Source organism: Nannobrachium achirus (genome assembly GCF_963921795.1).
Source record: "Nannobrachium achirus genome assembly, chromosome: 13".
Classification (NCBI taxonomy): domain Eukaryota; kingdom Metazoa; phylum Chordata; class Actinopteri; order Myctophiformes; family Myctophidae; genus Nannobrachium; species Nannobrachium achirus.
Genome location: NC_137833.1, coordinates 23,877,950 through 23,899,598, shown reverse-complemented (window position 1 = coordinate 23,899,598; position 21,649 = coordinate 23,877,950). Strand labels below are relative to the sequence as shown.

General features: G+C 43.9%; 1 protein-coding gene across 1 annotated transcript in view; it reads right to left on the bottom strand.

The window, feature by feature from the left end:
* Positions 1 to 12,248: 12,248 nt before the first annotated feature.
* slc2a15a (solute carrier family 2 member 15a) overlaps positions 12,249 to 21,649 on the bottom strand; it is a gene marked incomplete at both ends in the record, with an annotated part of 30,222 nt that continues 20,821 nt past the window's right edge. Inside the window, 5 exons of the mRNA XM_080740141.1 lie at positions 12,249 to 12,503; positions 14,534 to 14,661; positions 15,844 to 15,919; positions 17,262 to 17,363; positions 18,115 to 18,225. Coding sequence (XP_080596267.1) covers positions 12,249 to 12,503; positions 14,534 to 14,661; positions 15,844 to 15,919; positions 17,262 to 17,363; positions 18,115 to 18,225 — 672 coding nt within the window. The remainder of the gene's footprint in view (positions 12,504 to 14,533; positions 14,662 to 15,843; positions 15,920 to 17,261; positions 17,364 to 18,114; positions 18,226 to 21,649) is intronic.

Below are 21,649 nucleotides of genomic sequence, written 5' to 3'. Positions count from 1 at the left end.
AGGCACTAGGGTTCAAGTGGTTAATATAAGAACTACGTTCTATCACTCAGATTTGGAGGACCCCCTGTAGTAACTCTGAGGACCCCCTAGGGGTCCCAGACCCCCTGTTGAAGACCCATGCGGCGATGCCAATGAAGCGTTCTGAAATACCAGACAGTCTTCTTAAATCTGAACATCAGCTTCTGCCAATCAGAGTTTGAGAATCCTTTAGTGGGTTCGCTTTTCAGAATCGGGCATATACGCGGCTCTCATCAAAGCTTGCAGTTTTAAGTGAAGGTGTTGATTATGTCACACATTCCTTTTTCTTCCTTGTCTTACCATTTTTTCCTGCAATTACATTCCTTGCAGGTGCTGTCAGTACATACATTTCCTGTCCAGCACAAAGCCACCCGCATGAATGTATTTGGAAGCTTTCCCTGAAGAATATGGTCAGTTAATTATTGTGAGGCATACGTCTCAGTTGAAGCGAGTCCAGGAATCCTATCTCTGACCAACCACTAAGTATGACCTGATGTATATGTTTTCCTCAGATCTGTGACAAACATGAACACAGACGGGCATCACGTTACAAAGGGTTCACAGTCAGACCAGGTACTCACAATGCAATAGAAAAAAGATTAGTTAAACATTAGCTGGATCCAACCAAACCAGCCGTCTTAACAAACAGTTCTCTTTTCTTCTTTTTTTTTTTTTACTTGACCTGGTTCAACCTTCCACAGATCATCCCTGTCTCTAATCACAGGTTGGAGATGGTCAGTCTCTGGTCGCTGTGGACGGAGCTGCAAGCGGCGTCCAACCACCACCGCGTGGACAGACACTCCTCTGACCACAGCAAACACCCAGCCCTGCTGCAGCCAGACATCACAAGCTTTAACGCATGAGCTGAACAGTGAGAGAAGAGGTTAGTTGAGAATCTTTAAAGAAATGTAAAATATATTTTAAAACGGTAGAGGGATGGAAGATTAACATAATATAATTGTTTTTAAAGGACTGTTGGCAACTTAATCTGTTGATTTTAGAGACAGAATAATAGACTTTCCCCTTCAAAGGCAAACACAGCAAGTTGGAAACGTATTCAGTTGGACATACGCCTTCCCATATTAACCACCAGTCATTAACTTGACAGCGGGCAGGGCAGTCTGTAGCATCCGACCGCACAGGGTGGACGGACACTCAGCTGACCACAGCCAACACCGAGACCTCCTGCATCAAAACCTAGTGCAGAACAGCCTGAAATATGTCACCTTATCCACTTACGAAGTACGAACCACTGAATGTAAAAGTCTCAGAAATAACACTATCTTTTTGGGGGGAGGGGGGGAGAGTGACTCCTGGGGTGTCCAGGTGGCGCAGGGTAAAGTTCCTGCCCACCACCGTGGAGACTGGGTGTTTGATTGGCTGGGTACTCCAGCTATTACACGATTGGCCATGTTGGGAAGCTGGCAGGGGAGGATGTTCTCCGTTGCTGCACAAGCGACCCCCACAGGTTGGCGGGGCACCTGTTCAGCAGGGAGCAGAACTGAGAGGGATAGCGTGTTCCTCTGCATTCATTACACCCTCCCAGTGAAACTCCTCGCTGTCAGGTGAAAATATGTGGCTGGCAACTCCATGTGTATCGGAGGAGACATGGTTGTCTACACCGATGTATATTGATAAGACCAGACAGCAGGGATTGGGAGTGATAGGGACCATACATACATGGGGGTAAATGGACCGGGGGAGAACTAAAACTGGAGACAAAATGATAGACTGTCTGCCGCTTGGGTATTGCCGATTATATTACAGATTTGTATGAAAGGACGTAACCAAATATGGTGCAAATGAATGCATGTTTCTAACTACATTAATCTGTAACCAAATGCAACATTTTACCTTCCTTCACAGTAAGATCAGATCCTTACAGGTCCATTTGGTTAAATTTCATAACTCACCACATAACTGACCCGACGTCCCGTTTTGGCCGGGACTGTCCCGTTTTCAAACTGCGTGTCCCAGTGTCCTGACAAATATCTCTATAAGACTAATATGTCCCGGTTTCATTCACTAACATTCACTACAAAATTGTCCCGATTTTCGCCAGAATTAAAATAATAGTAGCTGTTTTCAGTGGTTGCATAGACATTTAACATGTTCTTTTCATGTAAACATGCTCACCTAACCAATCAGAAAACATGAACAAATTCATTGCGTGTCTGAATTCAACGCTGAGACTGTTTGTCTATCACTGACTGCCTGTATGCAACCCTGTGTGTATGTGTGCATGCAAGGACGTTATAGAATGGGCACGCGCGTGCGTGGTAACGTGCACATTGCTTTGAGGGTCCCGGTTTTAGGCAACAGTAGTTCGCGTCCCAGTTTGAGCAGCTGAAAATATGGTCACCCTTTTAGACACACAACGAAACTTGTTCTTCGGCCCTCCCCCCAAAACAGACCCATAGCCCTAAAGCCTCACAAAGCCACTGTACTTTCACGTCACAGGTACGAGTCCCGGGTCAACTTAGGATGACCGCATCCACAGCAACCTTTATTATCATGTGTTCAGTGTAGTTAGCTGCCATAAAGAGCCACGATAGGGCCCCCAATAGACCTGCTGCAGGATCACAGGGGACCCAACACACACAGGAGCCCACAACTGGGGAACGGTGGCATTGTTATTCGTAAGGGGCAGACACTCAGGTCTTTTGACCGCTGTAGTGGGGAGGGGGAGGGGATTCGGGGAGGGGCGGGGTGTCCACCATTACAGGTAGTTGCGAACTGTCACTACTGGTTGAGATGGGGCCCCTGAGCACAATACACCACCGAGGAACACAATGACTTCAAATAAGTTTCAAGGTCAGCAGAACAGAAGAGGAGAACTCAGGAGAGTGGAGTCACAGACAGAGAAAGCCAGCCACCTTGCGTATTGCAGCCTGGGCCCTGGGCGGTGTGTATTGGCGCTTTAATGGTGCCAGAGTGGTTTCTTTCTTTAATTCTTGTAAGTCGTAAATGAACGGGTGTAGGCCTAATAAGATGTCTGCGCCACGTTTGCCGATGAATGGAGTAATGAATGGAGAAGAGGGAGGAGGGCTAAGGATGATGATTGGGCCACAGTCTTGTGGATCAATAATATTGTGATCAAACGCTGTGAGCGAGGCCGCTTGGGGATCCCAGGCTGTGTAGCATGAAGAGTGGTGAGTTTAGTAGAAAAACAACTTACAAGATACGTATTTTCACAGTGATCATTTGAACAGACATTTAAATAACTACCAATTAGTATGAATTATACTTGATTTGAATCACATCAACACAAGATAGAACTGTGTGTGTGTCTGTCTGTGTGTGTGTGTGTGTGTGTGTGTGTGTGTGTGTGTGTGTGTGTGTGTGTGTGTGACTGTGTCAGAGAGAGAGAGAGAGAGAGAGAGAGAGAGAGAGAGAGAGAGAGAGAGAGAGAGAGAGAGAGAGAGAGAGAGAGAGAGAGAGAGAGTGTGTGTGTGTGTGTGTGTGTGTGTGTGTGTGTGTGTGTGTGTGTGTGTGTGTGACTGTGTCAGAGAGAGAGAGAGAGAGAGAGAGAGAGAGAGAGACAGAGAGAGAGAGAGAGAGAGAATGTATCACTTGCGCCCTCCAGTGGCAGTTAATGTTAAATACCATATTTTGATTAATAGACTGAGGGAATTGTCACACATTGTCAAACTATTATTATGTTACCGTTGTTACAATATTGTTTATTACTAAATTATGTATACCAAGTTAGTTGCTATAGAAGCTATCTGGACAATACAAATAAACATAATAGTTTCTACAAATGTGTAGTTTTTGCATGGAAACCTTTGGTAAACACTGGTTTATTGCTAAATGTATCATATAACCCTACCAGTCAAATGTTTGGACACAGCTTCTCACTCAATGTGTGTGACCAAACTTTTGACTGGTAGGGTATGTCCTTGTAATCCTTTCGGATTGAGGTTTTAATGGGGTCAGAGGAGGAAATCTGATAAAAATATACAAGAACCCATCAGTGGCAGAGATGTGAAAACGCTTATCTCTAGAACCACAATAAAACCCTCTGTGTTAATTGATCTATTTGTAACTCTGAAAGCCCTGACGTGCTGAAAGTGTCATTGGTGTGAGCGCCTGACGCTTTCAACGTGTCAGGCCCTAAAATAAAGAAACTGATAAGATAGATAGATAAAATGAGTGACTAGTCTCATACAAAAAAAGTTTTATGATTTGTCAATATGATAACCTTTTAAAGCTGTGGATCTGAATGTGGCCACCACAACATGCAGGGATAATATAGTCAGATCCACAATTTTAATTTCACTCTGAACCATGTACGAAGGTAATCAAATAGACAGGGTATCTGTTTACCTGGCAGAAGGTGCTGGGTCAATATTATGATATCACTTACAGTAGATTTGACTCTTTTTATGCACAATTGATGCACTATTAATGGTTCATAATTAACCTTTGTCCCTTACAAACCCGCAAATTCCAGCTCCAAAGTAGCCCCCCCTCTCCCCCACACGCACACAGCCTCCTACACATCAAAGCCAGTGGAGGAAACTCTCAAACATATAACACATTGTTGAATGTAAAGGGCCCCCAATCAACATCTTAGGACTTGATGGCTTAATGATGTGAGAGAATAAACATACTACTGGTTCAGCAGTCAGTAGAAACTGACTCACGGCCCCCAGATGCTTATTGGTGTGGTGGGCGGGGCTACGTTAACATACCAGCAGCCCTGGCTGTGTCTGTGGCCCCCAGGGCCAGGGAATGGTGATTAACACTTAAAACAGCCTGAGATACAGTATGCTGCCCAACTTCACACCGTGCACGCACAGTAAAGCGGCAGCATACAGTTGGTGCAGAGGTCGTGGGTGGGTGTATGCATTGGTATTTCACAGCAGAGGGAGAAACAAGTGAGAACAGTGGGACAGATTTGCGACTAATGCATGAACGCGTGGAGGTGTGTATGTACTTTGTCACGTGCGGACACAAACAGTAAATGTAACACTGGAGCATTTAATGGTTTTACATACAGGAGACCATAATACCTAGCAGTTCTCCATACTAACATTTGTCACAAGTGTTGACAGTAGCAGGTTCACCTGTTTGCCATTACGAGTGCTCAAGAGCTCTAATTACCCCCCAAAAACACACATTATTTTCCAACACATGATAGATGTTCGCAAGCCACTAAGGAATAAGATGGACAAAGATTAACATCATTACTTTTATGACACCTTTTTGCAGTGAAATCTAACAGACTGCTATAACTGCAAAGCATTATGGTTTAAGTATGAAAACACTGAATATACAAATGCTATAATGTGAGAAGAACAACATAGACAAGGGCCCCATTGCTTAAGCAGTCCATCTACAAACTCACTACGAGCCTCTAATGCTGCTATTTGTTTAGAAACAAGAGGTTCGGGCCCCAACGTGGCCCTCATCTAGAGTTCTGGCTGCAACACGTCATGCTGTCACAGTCAGCATGACACACACCATATTTGCAGTGGGAACTCTATATATGGTTATGTCTGAGTCATAGTGAACCCTATATGGTTGAGTCTGAGGCATAGTGAACGCTATGGGGCCTTTTTCACCGGCAAAGAACTGGTTCGGGTTCTTTCTTCCGCCTATGGGATGAACCAGAGGTGAGCTTTTCCAACGAGAACCGAGTTGGTTCCGAACCGTAAAAGTTGGTTCGCGGCCAGTTCGCAAGAACGAACCAAGGTTCCAAGAAAGTTGCCATCCCATAGGCGGGAGAAAGACCCCGAACCGGTTCTTTGCCGGTGGAAAAGGCCCCTATATGGTTGAGTCAGTAAACTCTATATGGTAATGTCAGAGTCTTAGTGACGGGGCAGGGGTTCACCTGCCCAATAGCCAATTTTAATATAGGATTTTATAAAAACATGCCCAAAATAGGGGCGCCAGACTGAACTGGTTAAAGACGCCATGGCGTGGTCATTTTACTCTATTAATGTCCAAAGTCCACTGTAATACGTGACCGCGGGGGCCCAGAATTGCGAGTGGCTCCCCTGTGTGAATATGTATCCATGCCACAGAGCTGTCTGTGTGACAGAACAGAGGTACAGCATAACGAATGGGGTTGTGGCGAGTCGTAAGACAATCTCGCTCACACTCTCTAACTGCCTGTAGCACAGAAGTGACACATTCATCGGCTATCTGCCAGCGCATTTACAAATGGACCCGTGACGGCTTGGAGACAAAGACCTGAGAGAGGAGAAAGAAAAGGGGGAGAGAGAGGGGTACTCTCTGTACCATGCTGACATCGGTGCAGTGCACACAAACAGAGCAACTAAAACAAATAATCTTTAAAGTTATCTTTGCTTAATGCTTACATATAGATAACTATTTTTAACAGCAAACTTAAAATTGTTGTTGGTATTTATATTTGATTGCAAAATTGCAATGTGAGACAGCACACATTTCTTCCTTTTATAATGTTTTTTGTTAGTTTTCTTTTAATTATTATTATTTCACACTTCCTTTGGCCATGTTTCCCATGCCAATAAAGCTCCTTTCAGTGAAATAATCTGAATTGAAATTGAGAGGGAGGGAGGGAGGGGGAGAGAGAGAGAGCGAGAGAGAGAGAGAGAGAGAGAGAGAGGGAGGGAGGGAAAGGGAGAGAGAGAGAAAAAAAAGAGAGAGAGAGAGAGAACTTTGATAGTATCTTGGGTTGTTCAACTTGGCATGATATACAGCAAGTCAAATTACAAATAAGTCAAAATATTGTTAACTAGCCCTTACCCGTTCAAAGATATGAGCTCCGAAATGATGTGCAGCGTGTGGGTTATGGGATGTGCACTGTGCACACAGTATGAGGGATGGAAAGTAACTTTAACTGGTGCTTGCATGATTGCGACCGTAGGTCGCATTTACTATCAAACCCTGCACAAAGTGTAAGTCAGTCCGTCAGTCAGTCTGTCTGTCTGTCACACCTCACACGTCACACTCTTGCCCTGCTCATATCTCCGCAACCGTTGCCCCGATCCATGCCAAATTTTGCACACATGTTCCTTACCTGCCAAACTACAACCCCAGATGTAAAACATGACCAAATGTGCTAAACTGACCAAATGACCACCCCCACGGGGCTGCTCAAGGGGAATTCCCGGGGACCACCCACTCCTGGTGCTCCAGAACGGATGCAAAAGTGGTGGCGCCCCCAGTGGAGGACCCCCTACACTGCAGCTCACATAAAATGCCGTAACTCCGGCTAGGAGCGACCGGGACAGCCGGGGCCGGTACCTATTCGTCCGCCTTGCCGGCGCGGAGACCCCACCCCTCATTTCTCACATGGCCCTCTTCTAGCGCCACCATGAGGCCGATTCTTGCAAAACACATTTTTGGACACTGCTCCTACAATTTTTGCCCTAAAATCACGCAAATCGGTACACAGTATGTCTACACTCATCCCCTCAACATGAATCTCTCCCATATAGCGCCACCTCCAGGCCGATTTTTAAAAACACATTTTTGGACACTGCTCCTACAGATTTTGCCCTAAAATCACGAAAATCACTGTCTACACTCATGTCATCAACATGGATCAGGAAGATTTTGGCAAAACACATTTTTGCCCTATTTGTGGAGATAAGTGACCTAGGGTCGCTTATCTCCCGATTAGGGAGTGTTACTGGTAATATGTAGGAGCATCAATGTAAGAAATACCCGTTTCGTTTAATGGCTATAGAGGTACTGTGTACCGATCTGCATGATTTTTGGACAACATCAGTAACAGGGCCAGACAAACTCTCCCCCCCCCCCGCCCGCCCACCCGCCCACCCGCCCACCCGCACACACACACACACACACACACACACACACACACACACACACACACACACACACACGCCTTCTGTAGTTCTAAAAAAAAAAAAGAAGGAAAAAATTTATACTATTAAGACGCCTAGTAAGCGACCTCGCCCTCAAGGGAGAGGTTGCGCCACAGTGATGTAGACATCAGGGCTGTGGACATCAGGGATCTCCATATATGAGCATAAAAGGGATTTGTTCCCCTGGCATCTCTGCTCCATATCTCCATATATGGGCATAAAAGGGATTTGTTCCCCCTGGCATCAGAGGGAACTCTCTAACAGGGCATGCTTAAGCCGACGTCAGCAAGGGGGAGAAGACGACAGCCAGCCCCATGGCCTCCCCTAAGTAACAAGAAATCTTGTGAAATAAATGTTGTCAACCAATCATCAAGGATGATGATACACGAAATATTAATATTGATGACATCAGGGAACTCCATATATGTGCATAAAAGGGATTCTGTTAGTGTGACATCACAGTGAGTGAAGCCAGAGAGTGGTGTCAGAGCGGCAAACCCATTCTGGTAGAGTGGTTCCCCTGAGGGCGAGGTTGCACCACAATGATGTGGACATCAGGGATGTGGAGATCAGGGATCTCCGTATATGGGCATAAAAGGGATTGTTCCCCTGGCATCACAGGGATCTCCATATCTCCATATATGGGCATAAACGGGATTTGCTCCCCCTGGCATCACAGGGATCTCTTTAACAGGGCATTGTTAATACTAGAAGCCGGGCGGCCCAGCGTCTAGTCGGCGACCTGGCCAACTCGGGAACGATGTAAATAGGGAATGAATGCCCCGCCCTTTAATGCAAACCCCATTATACCTGTTGTCATAGGACCCGTTTTGACCATCTGTTTGCCTGTGTCCATTTATGCCCATATATGGAGATATCTGTTATCTGTCTGTCTGTCTGTCAGCGTCCATTTTATGTCCATATATGGAGATCACTGCAGATATAGTTCTGGGTCCATTTTATGCCCATATATGCCCATATATGGAGATATCTGTCTATTTGCGTCCATTTCATGCCCATATATGGGGATCTCTGTACCTGTCTGTCTGTGTCCCTTTATGCCCGTATATGGAGATCTTTGTGATTCTGCGTAAATTTTATGCCCATATATGCCATTTGCGTCCATTTTATGCCCATTTATGGAGATCTCTGTATCCGTCTGTCTGTGTCCCTTTATGCCCGTATATGGAGATCTTTGTGATTCTGCGTCCATTTTATGCCCATATATGCTATATATGGAGATATTCAGAGATTTCTTGTTGACTCATGTGGCGTACGTGATGTCAGAGCCTTTTATGAAGTGATGTCACAATGAGTCAGCGCTTGCGCCGGTTTCCTCCGAAACACCTGATGTCAACAATCAGCTCCGCATATGGTGATTCCGAACATTTCGCGCCGGTTCGGAAAAAACGCGCGTCGGGTCGGGTCGAGGCCGGGCACGGCACTCCGCGCCGCGGCGGGGAACGTGCGTGCCGAATCTGAAGCCGGTGGGACGAACGGTTCTCGAGATACGCGGATTCTATACACGCAGACAGACAGACAGAGATTTGTCGCATTTATAGATAGATGGATGACATCAGGGAACTCCATATATGGGCATAAAAGGGATTCTGTTAGTGTGACATCACAGTGAAGCCAGAGTGTGATGTCCTTTCTTGGGGAGGGTCATTGAATTTCTTTTTACAGCCAGATGGAGGGTCATGGCATTTTATATCAGGGCACATACATTTTCTCCAGGGGTAGCCTTCTTTAAAAATCGCTCCTTACAGGAGCACCGCTCAAAAAAAGAAAAATTGAGATACAAGGTTTCTGCCTGGCAGTAATAAAATGACTGACAGCATTTGTACTTTATACAAATGATCAAGCCCACGTAGCAGCAGTACAACACAGTTCACTATAATCCACACCAATCTGCAGTGCAAAAGGCATCATGAAGAGAAGTTACTCTTAATGCCAAGTTCCAAGATCTTGTTCTCTGCTTCACTCTAGTAAATCACTCCCCTCTCCTTTTCACCTCACTCGTCTCCCGTTGACTTTTTCTTCCCTCACTTTCTTGCCTCTCTTTTCTCTCTCATTTCAGTGGCTCCCATTTTGTCCCAGGCTCTCTCCCTCTCTCCCACTCCTCCCCCTCTCTCCCCCTTCTCCCTGCAGTCTAATTGGGTTGGTTTGTAGTGGATCTGTGCTGTGCTCTCATCTATCCAGTTCTATGACTCGGTGACAGAACCACCGCACGCTGTGGCTCCCTTTCATTTGTCAGTGGCCTTGTTCAGTGAAACCAGACATTTGTCAACGTCTTCCAGCCCTGTTTTAATGCCATCACACATACACAAACACACACGCACACGCACACGCACCACACACACACACACACACACACACACACACACACACACACACACACACACACACACACACACACACACACACACACACACACACACAGAATAAACCCAAAGCTTATTAGGGCAGAGGCAGTGTCATTAATTACAACACTGTGCTGTTTCTGTGTGTTCTGTGGTATGCACATACACATTTTTGTGTGTGCATGTTTGTATGTGTGCACTGCAGGCGTATTTACATTCAGCCACAAGAGGTCAGGATTGAGTTAGATGTGTTACTTTGTGTAACACCACATTGTAGAACTTCTTTCTTACTGGCTCTTGCTGGCTGGCTGAATGGATGGAGGGATGGATGGATGGATGGATGGATGGATGGATGGATGGAGGAATAGAGTGAGATGCCGTTTGCATCTTTAAAACACAGTAAAACATCATTTTGAGCCATCAAATTGGAGAGTCGGTGCCAAGTCAGACAATCTCTCAAATACTCACAAAGATACCAGTGATTTAATTCATTTACGCCATCATGCTTTGCCATTACCCTCACCGCCATAAAATGCTGCATCGGAATGTACACAGTTCAAATATAGACACAGTATATTTATATGCATTAGAATTAAAAAATTACTAATTTCAGGATTGACTAAATCGCATGTACAAACACACCTAGCTAAAAACATTGTACAGATCTGACAGTACATTCACACAGTCTTTAAAACGACTGCTAGTTCACACAGCTGGTTTAAGGAAATAACCGTAGTCCTTTGAATAAACTGTAGTGATTAAGTATACAAGGTGTTGCAGGGTATCTATATAAATGTTAAAAACTATAAAAACTGGAATATATTTTGAAAAGAATATGACAATATGACTTATTTACAAAATGTTTGATAAAAAAAAAACACAAAATAGGGAATTCACACTATACAGTAATTTGTACATTATTGCTTGTCCCCCATGAAGAAATGATTATGAATAAGAATATAATAAAATCGTTAATGTCTTTCATATATTAATACTTTTCACACTCATACACCTCATCTCTCTTAAACACAGCCACATCTGTGTCGTATTAACCTGCTACCTTTCTTGTTTTATTATATATATCTTTATTTCGTGTCATAGAAGAAAAAGTATAGGTATTTGTGTGCATGTCTATCTGGCATCAAGTCTTAAAGGAGTAGTTCACCCCCAAAATGACTTTTTTTCTATTGATTACTCACGCCATGGACACTTGAGTTCAATAATATATATATTTTTTGTCGCATTCCTAAGACATAAATGTGATTATAGTAAATTTACCACCATTGATTCTGGATGGGGACCCGAATCGATTTGGGTCCCCATCCGGAACGAATGGGGGTAAATTTATTGTAAACACATTTTTGTCTTAGGAATGTGACAAAAAACTAAAAATATTATTGAACTCAAGTGTCCATGGCGTGAGTAATCAATAGAAAAAAAGTCATTTTGGGGGTGAACTACTCCTTTAAGCACAAGAACCCTAGTGTCTCTATTCTGGTCATATAATAGGCAAGCATTCAACAAAAATAGGCAAACATTTGGTGAAAATAGGCAAACATATTGCAGATCTACAAATGTGCAATGTATCCCACTGAAATGCAATGTGAGCTTGTAGATCGGTTATTTTTCTCTATTTGACGCAGAACGAAAAATATATAGGGTTTAAGTGGTTAAAACATAAGGTATCATGGCCAGAGACTGCATGATGGTCTCTTTAACCATGTCAGCACCCCTTGATAAGGAAATCAAATGTTTTTCAGCAATGTTTCAGCACCCAAAACGTACCCAAACTTGATCAAAGGCAACATGACCCAACATGTAGAACTCATCTGGGTCCAGACAAATGCTGTCGAAAAGATGTAGAAATAAGGGGATGCACGGAAGGGTGACTGAAAGGCCCCTGCAACAGGTACTGAGCCTCTGCTAATCCTTAATTTTCATCATACGACGTATGTGTAGTGCGCTGAAACTAGCATTGTGAGCTTGTAAATCACATATTTTCCGTACACGACACCGGCACGCAACAAAGTGTAAATCAGGCTTAAGGTACGGAGGAGGAGCTGTCAAACTCCAGCGAGCCATGCTCCAGCGTCCCGTAGCCGTTCAACTTCCTCAGCTTGAGCTGGTCCACCTGCGCCAGGCCCTGGGTCTCGGGGATAGCCTCCTTCTTGGCAAACATGCGGTGGATCTCCACAAACGTCTTGTTCTTGGTTTCGGGGATGACGAGGTGGACATAGATGGCCACGGAGAAGCACACAACGGCAAACACCAGGTAGCAGTAAGAGCCTGCTGACCTCTGGAGAGATGACGGAATAGGTGGATGGATGGAAGGATGGATGAATGGAATGAGACATTTGTGTGTGTGTGTGTGTGTGTGTGTGTGTGTGTGTGTGTGTGTGTGTGTGTGTGTGTGTGTGTGTGTGTGTGTGTGTGTGTGTGTGTGTGTGTGTGTGTGTATAGAACATGGGAATAGGGGTTTATGTATGAACACATGGATGAGCAGATATGTATGGTATACTATATATGATGGTGTATGGCTGGTGGAAGTGGGTGGATCATTGGAAGGGGTAGACAAGTTGGAGGTTTACTCCTACAACCTATATTTTTGCTTTGCAGTGGGCAATGGAATCCAACAAAGCGTCACAAGTCAGGGGGAATAGGCCATGCACGGCAAAGAGAGGTCAAAGCAGATGCCATGTTAGTGTAACTGAAGAAAGAAGCAGCACAATGATCCTTCAATGGGATAACAGATGGTGAAACAGCCATGAGATGACCAGGATTGTTGTACGGGATACCGAAAACGCTCGCCCCAAAACACAGTCGCCGCCGGTATTCACCGGGTATTCACGTTATAGCAATATCTGCTATGAAATGTCCCTTTGGGAACAACGAAAGACTGAACTGCATTCAAGGCAATAGTCATGTCAACACAGGGCAAGGACAATGTAAGGCAGCATGTAAGATACAGATTGCAGCTCGTAAATGATTAGTAAACTCAGAAGAGTTTGTGCCAATTCAGGTACACAGTGGAATCCTGGGTGTTGATTGAACTCTAACAAATGGATACATTAACGCAGAGGATTTTACTGTGTAGTGCTAAAGGTTCTTCAGAACAGTATTTACCAGACCTTTTTCCTTGGAGACTTTATGTTTGAGAAAATATGAGCTGAGGTCTGGAAAGCGAGTTATTACATTATCTTGTGCAAAAAATATTTTCTGACTACCTCAATACCTCAAGATCTTCGGTGCCTTTCCAAGCGGGGCTCAAATCCATGATTAGGAACCACTGCATGTTGCACTGGCGATGCCTTTTGTTATTGCGAGGCTACAAATTACACTGTTTAAGGCTTGGCGCCTGTATGACAAAGTTGTAATAATGTTTCATCAGCAGTCTAAGAGCTGCATACTTGGTAAGCTCTGAGGGATATGAGGAACCACCATATTGTCGCTGTCGGGCAGAAATCCTGTCTTTCTATTAAACCAGCTCAGCGGCCTTGTAGTTCGAGTGTCCGCCCTGTGACTGGGAGGATGGTGTTCAATCCCCGGCTGAGCCATACCAAAGACTATAAACAATGGTACTCAATGCCTTCCCTAATTTTGGGCGACATACTGTACTAGCGTCATGTACAGTAGAGGCCATAAGATAGGCCTATGAGCCACATGGCTTGATGATATGCTTCCCATTGAAAATAGCAAGACAAAGAAGCTATTAGCACTGCAAAGAGACATGACGGGACCATTGGTCAAGCATGACATAAAATACCTAAGCTATCTAAATCAGTGGTTTTCAAACCTTTTCATATCAAAGTGTGTTATTTATTCAGCATTTGAGCCACGGACCACCATTTGATGAGATTCAGCCACTCAGACCCTAAACTATTTATTTTTATCGTTGGATAGGATTCCATGTGAATTCCATAGTGTTTCATAGAATTCCAACTGATAACAGCTCAATCAAAATAACAATTCATCTACATTCTGTAAGATTTCTTCTAAATTAATTAATAAGTAATGCAGGTGTTAAACAATAATTTAACTCTTGAGAGCGTAAAATGAAACCAAATGGACCCGTAAGGATCCATTTGGTTTAATTTTACGCTCTCACGGGTTAAAGATCTATACAGTATAAAGGGTCCATTTGGTTACCAACTCTCCATCATTTAGCTGGGGACCACCTGGAACTCCCTCAAGGACCACTGGTGGTCCCCGGACCACTGGTTGAAAACCACTGATCTAAACTAAACTATATACATTCAGAAAAGGAAAGTGGCTCATGCAGGTCTGTCACAGCTGCAACCATAGCAGAGACATAAGAAGAGTTTTCACCTGTAGAAAAGGAAACACGAAGCCAACAGCAAAGTTGGACATCCAGTTGAGGGACCCTCCCACGGTGTAGGCTGCCGGTCGGTGGGACTGTTTAAACAGCTCTGCAGTGATGAGGAAGGGAACGCCCGCTGGAACAGGAGCAAACAGTCACATCACGCACACGCACACGCACACGCACACACACACACACACACACACACACACACACACACACACACACACACACACACACACACACGATTATAAATAAACCACACATTATGTTAAACCCAATAATCCTATGGATGCATAAGAACCCTTGGCACTATTAGTTATCTTCCATGGGCTTTGGGTGGAGGAATATAATTTTCCTGCAGAGCGTATGGCTGCAATTCATTATTCATGCTGATTTGATTATTCACCCTCAGCGGCAGCATTTATCATGTTTTGGACCAATGAGGTGCGAAAAATGGCTAATTAAGTAACGGGTCCTCGAACATACACAGCCAATCGGGTGAAGGCCAGAGCAGCGTGTGGACATAAGAGTCGTACATCATAGAATGCATATTATTATAGGAATATGTCTCTTATTTGTCTCTCTTATACGGAATGTATGACCAAATCATCAGGATGTCTGGATGTGTATAATCAGACAGAGTAGAATAACTGTCTGCCTTTAATCCCTTTCAACCAGAGTCCTTATTTATTGTCAATTCAAACATTTTCAAAGAATGTCAACACATTTTAAAAAGAGCTTAAATACCCTGTTGCAATATTTTTGAAATATACAGAATAGCCATTTAACTGGCTAAATGGGAACACCACTCAAATTATAGAATGACTCTTCCCTTGGTCTAGAACAGTAGCGTTCTCAATTGGTGAAGTTGGTCTTTCTCTGTGACCCCACTCTGGACATTTTCAACGCACTTTTTAAAAAGTGAGCAATAAGATGTCAACATACTAAATCTAGAGCTGCCATAGTATTAATATCTGGAAAAGCTCACATTTAGTGGCATCCTCTTTAAGAAATATCCCATGTATCATCACTAGAGGGTGCCATTTCATTACATAAAACCAGTGTGTACACAAGCACACCAGTCTGCTTGCTGTCTTAGCTGGAAACCCTGTCACACAAGTTCATACACTTAGATGTCTTGGTTTGTTTCCTCGGGTCTTGATTTAATCAATGACTAAGAACATGTTGAACAGCAAATACATATAATGATAATATAAAACAAACAGTGGAAGACATGACAAAATATTATGTGATCAAAAACTGTTCTAAAAGGGCCAAGAAATCCCAGGCAGTGGTCTGGAAAAGAGCGACCCACCTGGTCCAATACAGAAGCCAGCGATGATTCCCACAACACAACCCACACTGATGTAGCGCATGAAAGACAGGCGATTCTGCACAGGGGAAAGACACACACACACACACACACACACACACACACACACACACACACACACACACACACACACACACACACACACACACACACACACACACACACACACACACACACACACACACACACACACACACACACACACACACACACACACACACGTGTGAGCATGGAATGAGCAACACAGCTAAACGTACAGTATGGGGAGCACCCTCCAAAAAATTGCCAAAATCCCCCAATATGCTTCTGATGGTAATCGCTCTCGTTTTCCTTTGAGCGACCTGCCAGCACAGGTGTGTGAGTGGCCCCTGAGCATAGGTCCCGCTATACTTTGTTGAGTTTGTGTGAGTTTGTTGAGGATAATAGTGCAAGCGGAAGCTGGTGTTCCGTTACACAAAGTGGCATCATTATTTGGTATCATCCCTGGCACCATTTCCAAACTTAGGACCTGTGAGTTCTGTGAGACTGGTGAAGTCATAGACAAACCGCTAAGGAAGCTTTCCCAAGAAGACCAGTTCCTCAGCCTTGCTTAACCATGGCTTTTCTTTACAGGCAAGATTTGCACAACAGTACCACAGACAGATCTCTTTTTTTTGTAACCCATTTTTCACCCATTGCCAATTGCCTAAGCTGTAATCCTGGGCGCTACTCTCCCTCTACCAAACTGGGTGAAGACAGTCCTGAACTGAGCTCATGCTTCTTTGAATACATGAGGAGTGAACAGGCCACTTCTGACCACCTGACAGATAGAGTTCTGTCCCCCAGAGACAGATCTCTTTTAAGTTGCAGGACCTAAGCTCAGGTGACTGGCACACACAGCAGGTGTGTGCTGGCAGGTCGCTCAAAAGAGAGCGAATAACAAAAGCATATTGGGGAATTTTGGCGAATGTTTGGGGGGGGGGGGGGGGGGGCTACCCACGTGTTTAGCTGTGTTGCTCGTTCCACGATCGTAAAGGTGACTAATCAACAATAACAACAATATAACATTTTATACAATACCAATTGGTATTATTGAAGGAGAGAAATAATCGACGAAGTTAAGTTTCTGGACTTCTTTTTAGGAGTTTATGTGACATTTGAACAAATTTGATCAATCACATGTTAAAAGTAATGATGAAAGTTTAAAGATGATAGCAAGTAAAACATATCTTTGAGTTGAGAAAATAATATTACATATTACGTTACTTTTACATTTGACATAAACATTGTGCATCATTCAATGATCATGCATTTCCCCCTAAAATAGAAACAATCAAATATAGCCCAAATATAGCCACACACGCACACGGCACACGTACACGCACACACGAGCGCGTATGCACGCACGCACGCGCACACACCTGTAGAAGGAGTGCCAGTGTGATCCCAGCACAGCAGACTCCCATCATGCAGAAACCTCCGATCATAAGAGGCCTTCTGCCTAACCTCTCTATGGTAAAACACTGGAGGAGAGAGAGAGAGAGAGAGAGAGAGAGAGAGAGAGAGAGAGAGAGAGAGAGAGAGAGAGAGAATTGAGTTAAGGCCTCCAGACACAGAGCATCAATACCTAAAAAGAAAAGAAACTAAAATAAACTAGAAAGAAAGTGTGGTTGCCGTGTTTCGTCTTACCATTTGAATTTTCCCCATTCAAATCAATGGGGAAAATTAATTCACTAATAAATGAATGTCCTTGTCCTTTTATGCCCATATATGGAGATCCCTGATGTCATCAATATTAAGCCCATATTTTGGAAAGCCCATATATGGACATACGGTGTCAGTCTCATGTGGTCTATGATGTCAGCCATCTCCATATTTGGGAAAGGTTGATTAAAGTCATTGGAGAAAATTTGTTCACAAATCAAATACATTTAAATAAATTAAACTATATAATAACAGATCTCTTAGCAAAATGCACGCATGCATGTTCCGATGAAGCTGGTCGATTTGAAATATGGCCCAAGTCCGTGCCACCAAAAATGTAGGAGGAGTAGCGCAGCAAAGAAAAGTATACTTAGGAGACGATGGAAGATGGAATAAAGTTGGACAAGTACTATAGTCTGATTGCCCTATACAGGGACAACCAGACTAAAAAGGAAGGAATAGAAAGGAGAACCACTCTAGGCCAAGGAAGCAGAGATTGTTTGATCGGTCGATAGGTTGACAGATAAAGAAAGAAAGAAAGAAAGAAAGAAAGAAAGAAAGAAAACTTACCCCAATTAGTCCTGCGATGATTTCAATGGCTCCAGTCCCCACTGTGGTATACTGGATCTCTGGTAATGGGATACCCGCATTCTCAAAGATGTCATTGGTATAAAACCAAATCTACAGGAAAAAAAGAACCAAGAAACATAAGACTACACAGTGGATAAAGACCCTTGACTCCACACAAACCCCAGCTGGCCTGGGATTAAATCCCACCAGCACTTTGATGATTTCATACTGTATAGTAAGAATGGATCACAAAATATAGTAATTAAGATGGAAGATTTTGCTGCATATTGAAGGTTTAGGTTGGCCACTTCTTAAAGGTTTCATGACATGATGTTTTTCCAAAACATAAGTCTTTATCATGGTCCTTCAAAACGTGTATTAAAAGGTTTTAAAATCCACTCTAGTGAGCCATGGCTTTTTTTTCTTTTTCTTTTCTCTCTCTCTCTCTCTCTCTCTCTCTCTCTCTCTGGGACAGAAACTAGCTCTCTGGGACAGAAACTAGCAACTAGGTAATGCGCGACCTCGCCCTTTAGGGCAAGGTCACTTTTCGCCCTTAGGCGTCTTACTGGTTAGTTAAGAGAAGGTGAGTAGTAAAAACACAATAGATTGGCATCTTTACATTATTTTCTAGATTTCTTAAAATCAAATTCTTTCAACTGTTACTTCATCTCGCATCTCCACACATTATTATATTCAGCCACTGCAGGGTGCTCTGTGGAAACCCATACTGTTCTCAGAGCACAGCATGCTGAGCATGCTCCCCAGATCCTTGCCTCAACCTTAACCACACCAAAACATAACCATATTAACACTGCCTAACTTTAACTAAAACGCATTTTTTCCAGCCTACTGTATAACGACTGTAGTTACTGTATGCAATTGTGTGCATGCACACTGTGTTTCCAGGTCTGCTCGTTATAAGCTACTTTGATGTTGTGTTTAGGTGGTGGTTCTGCAGCAGTAGCAAACTGTCCACTCTACAACTGCCTCAATTCTACAGACGGGCCAGGGCTACTCAGCAAAACTGGAAATGTCCAGTCTTCCAGTCTTCCGTCGATAACGGTTCCGACTCGCTGCCGAAAACCTCTCGATAAGCTCCCTTCCGGCAAACGACGACTATCGATGCAAATCGGTGGAAATCTGTATGGTTAAAAGCTTACTTTAAGCTAACTAAAGCTACCTGAGTGGGCAGGTAGCTCAGCCAGTTTGTGCACATACCATAATCCTCCTTGTAAGCCCATGGACCACATCTCTCCTTTCTCCCTCTGCCCTTGGTTTCCTGACTCTCTACACTGACCTATAAACAATAAATACATCTTTAAACCCATGCCTAAACTTAACCAGCTGCAAGGCATAAACATTTTGATTAGGGCTCCAACCAATCAAATGGAGTACAATGCAGAGGGACCAGCGGCTGAATATCCACCACCTTAATCATGAAGTGAAAATAATTGCCATCATTAGTTACAAGCTACCAAGCTAGCTTGAGGTTATCCCTTCCCATTGACTTGAACAGTAAACGCGAACAATGCTAACAAGCGTTTTTCAGTGGTGTAGCTCAAACACGTTTTCCCCTCAACACGTGACAAGTGCCCAAGGAAGAGATATAATAACACTAAAATTCTAAATGGCGAGGCAAGCCTTTACGACCCGAGGGCTGTGGGCACAGGTGGCACTGCCTGGCACAGGTGGCCAAGCACTGCCACAGAGAGGCAGCGGACATGCGCTCGGATTCAATTCAATTCAATTTGAGGCTTTAGGGGGAGGTAACGGCAACAGACAGGAGGGGTATTAACTGGAGGTAGCAGACGGTGATGGTGAAAAGAGCAGGTAGATAGATAAACCCGGCAGACCCGACACACAGGGCTACGGTATGTGCGCTAATAAACATGAACACACACACGCGCTCGCACATCACATATGCAAATGGTTAAAAAGGGCTGACAGGGCCATGTGCACAAATAAACACACAAACATACTCACACACAAACAAACAAACACATAAACTCGCAAATACAAACGTATGTATGCAAATGGCTGAAGGCGGACACACACAGGGCTGTGTGCGCATGCACACACACACACACACACACACACACACACACACACACACACACACACACACACACACACACACACACACACACACACACACACACACACACACACACACACACACACACACACACACACACACACACAGAGCTCCTGGAGCGGTGCCAAGGTTTGCCACCTGCCACATCTACTTAGGCAGAAGAATCACCTCAGGCAGCATGCCTGTCACCACCATCATTACTACCACAACCTTCATCGTTATCTTCGTCATCACCATCACCGCTGTCATTAGTATCACTATCTTCATCACCTTCATCCTCATTATCATCTTCATCAGGACCACTGTCATTACGACCACAACCTTAATCATCATCTTCATCGTCATCTCCGTCACTGAAGTCATTAGAATTATCATCTTCATCATCACAGTGACCACTGTCACAACATTCATTTGTCATCATAATTCTCATTATCATCCTCACTGTCACCCTCATCATCAGTCGTTCTTCATCATCACCACCACTCCAGATTTTGTTCATTTCACATTTGTGGGTGGAAGTTTTTTTTAATTTTTTTATACATAGTTAGCGTATAGTCATCATTAATATCACATTAGCATAATCCTCACTATCAACATCATCACTATGCTTGCCACTATCATCAACATCACCATTGTAATCCCCCTCACAGTCACTATCATGGTCATCATCATTATCACCACCGTCATCATCTTCATAATCCCCAATGTCATCATCACCATGACACCAACGCATCTTCATCATCACTATCACCAGAACCTGTTATCATCACCGCAACGGTCACTGTCATCGCCATCATCCTCATCAATCGCACCATCGTCACCATCATTACTGTCACAGCCAGTGTTAGTCTCTCTCTCAGCGTCTTCCAGCAATGGGACCTCATTGTTCAGGCAGAGCTAATTAGCAGCTAAAAATACAGCCAAGAGAAGAGCGCCGCTAATGAGTTCAGCTCCGCCGCTTAGACGCTGCACTTTCTGGCCCTCGCACGCCCCGCTAATCGTTTGAATAATTAATGAATCTCCGAGGCGTAATTCAGAGAGGGTATTTGGCTAATCGTATCGGCGTAAAAGATGATGACGCCGTTTTTTTTGGGGTGGTTTATAATCTCTGGGACCACGCGAGGCTTATAAAACGATGAGGGATTGTTTCAGCCCACTTTCATTTTGGCGTCCTTTTGTCTAATAAGCTAGATCAATCAGATGAGTGGAGGTGGGTAAAATGAGGGTTGGAAAAGGGTGGAGGGGTGAGGTGGGGTGGAGTAAAGGAGGGGGAGAGGAAGAGAAGTATTGGGAAATAAAATATTAGTACTTGATATAATATGCAGGGGAAATTAACAAATCAAAGCAGTGGAAATGAAAGTACTGCAAGAGGAATGGGGGCCAGAGTACCAAGAGACATGCCTACAGTATATATACAGCAGTGCACTCCACTAGCCTTCA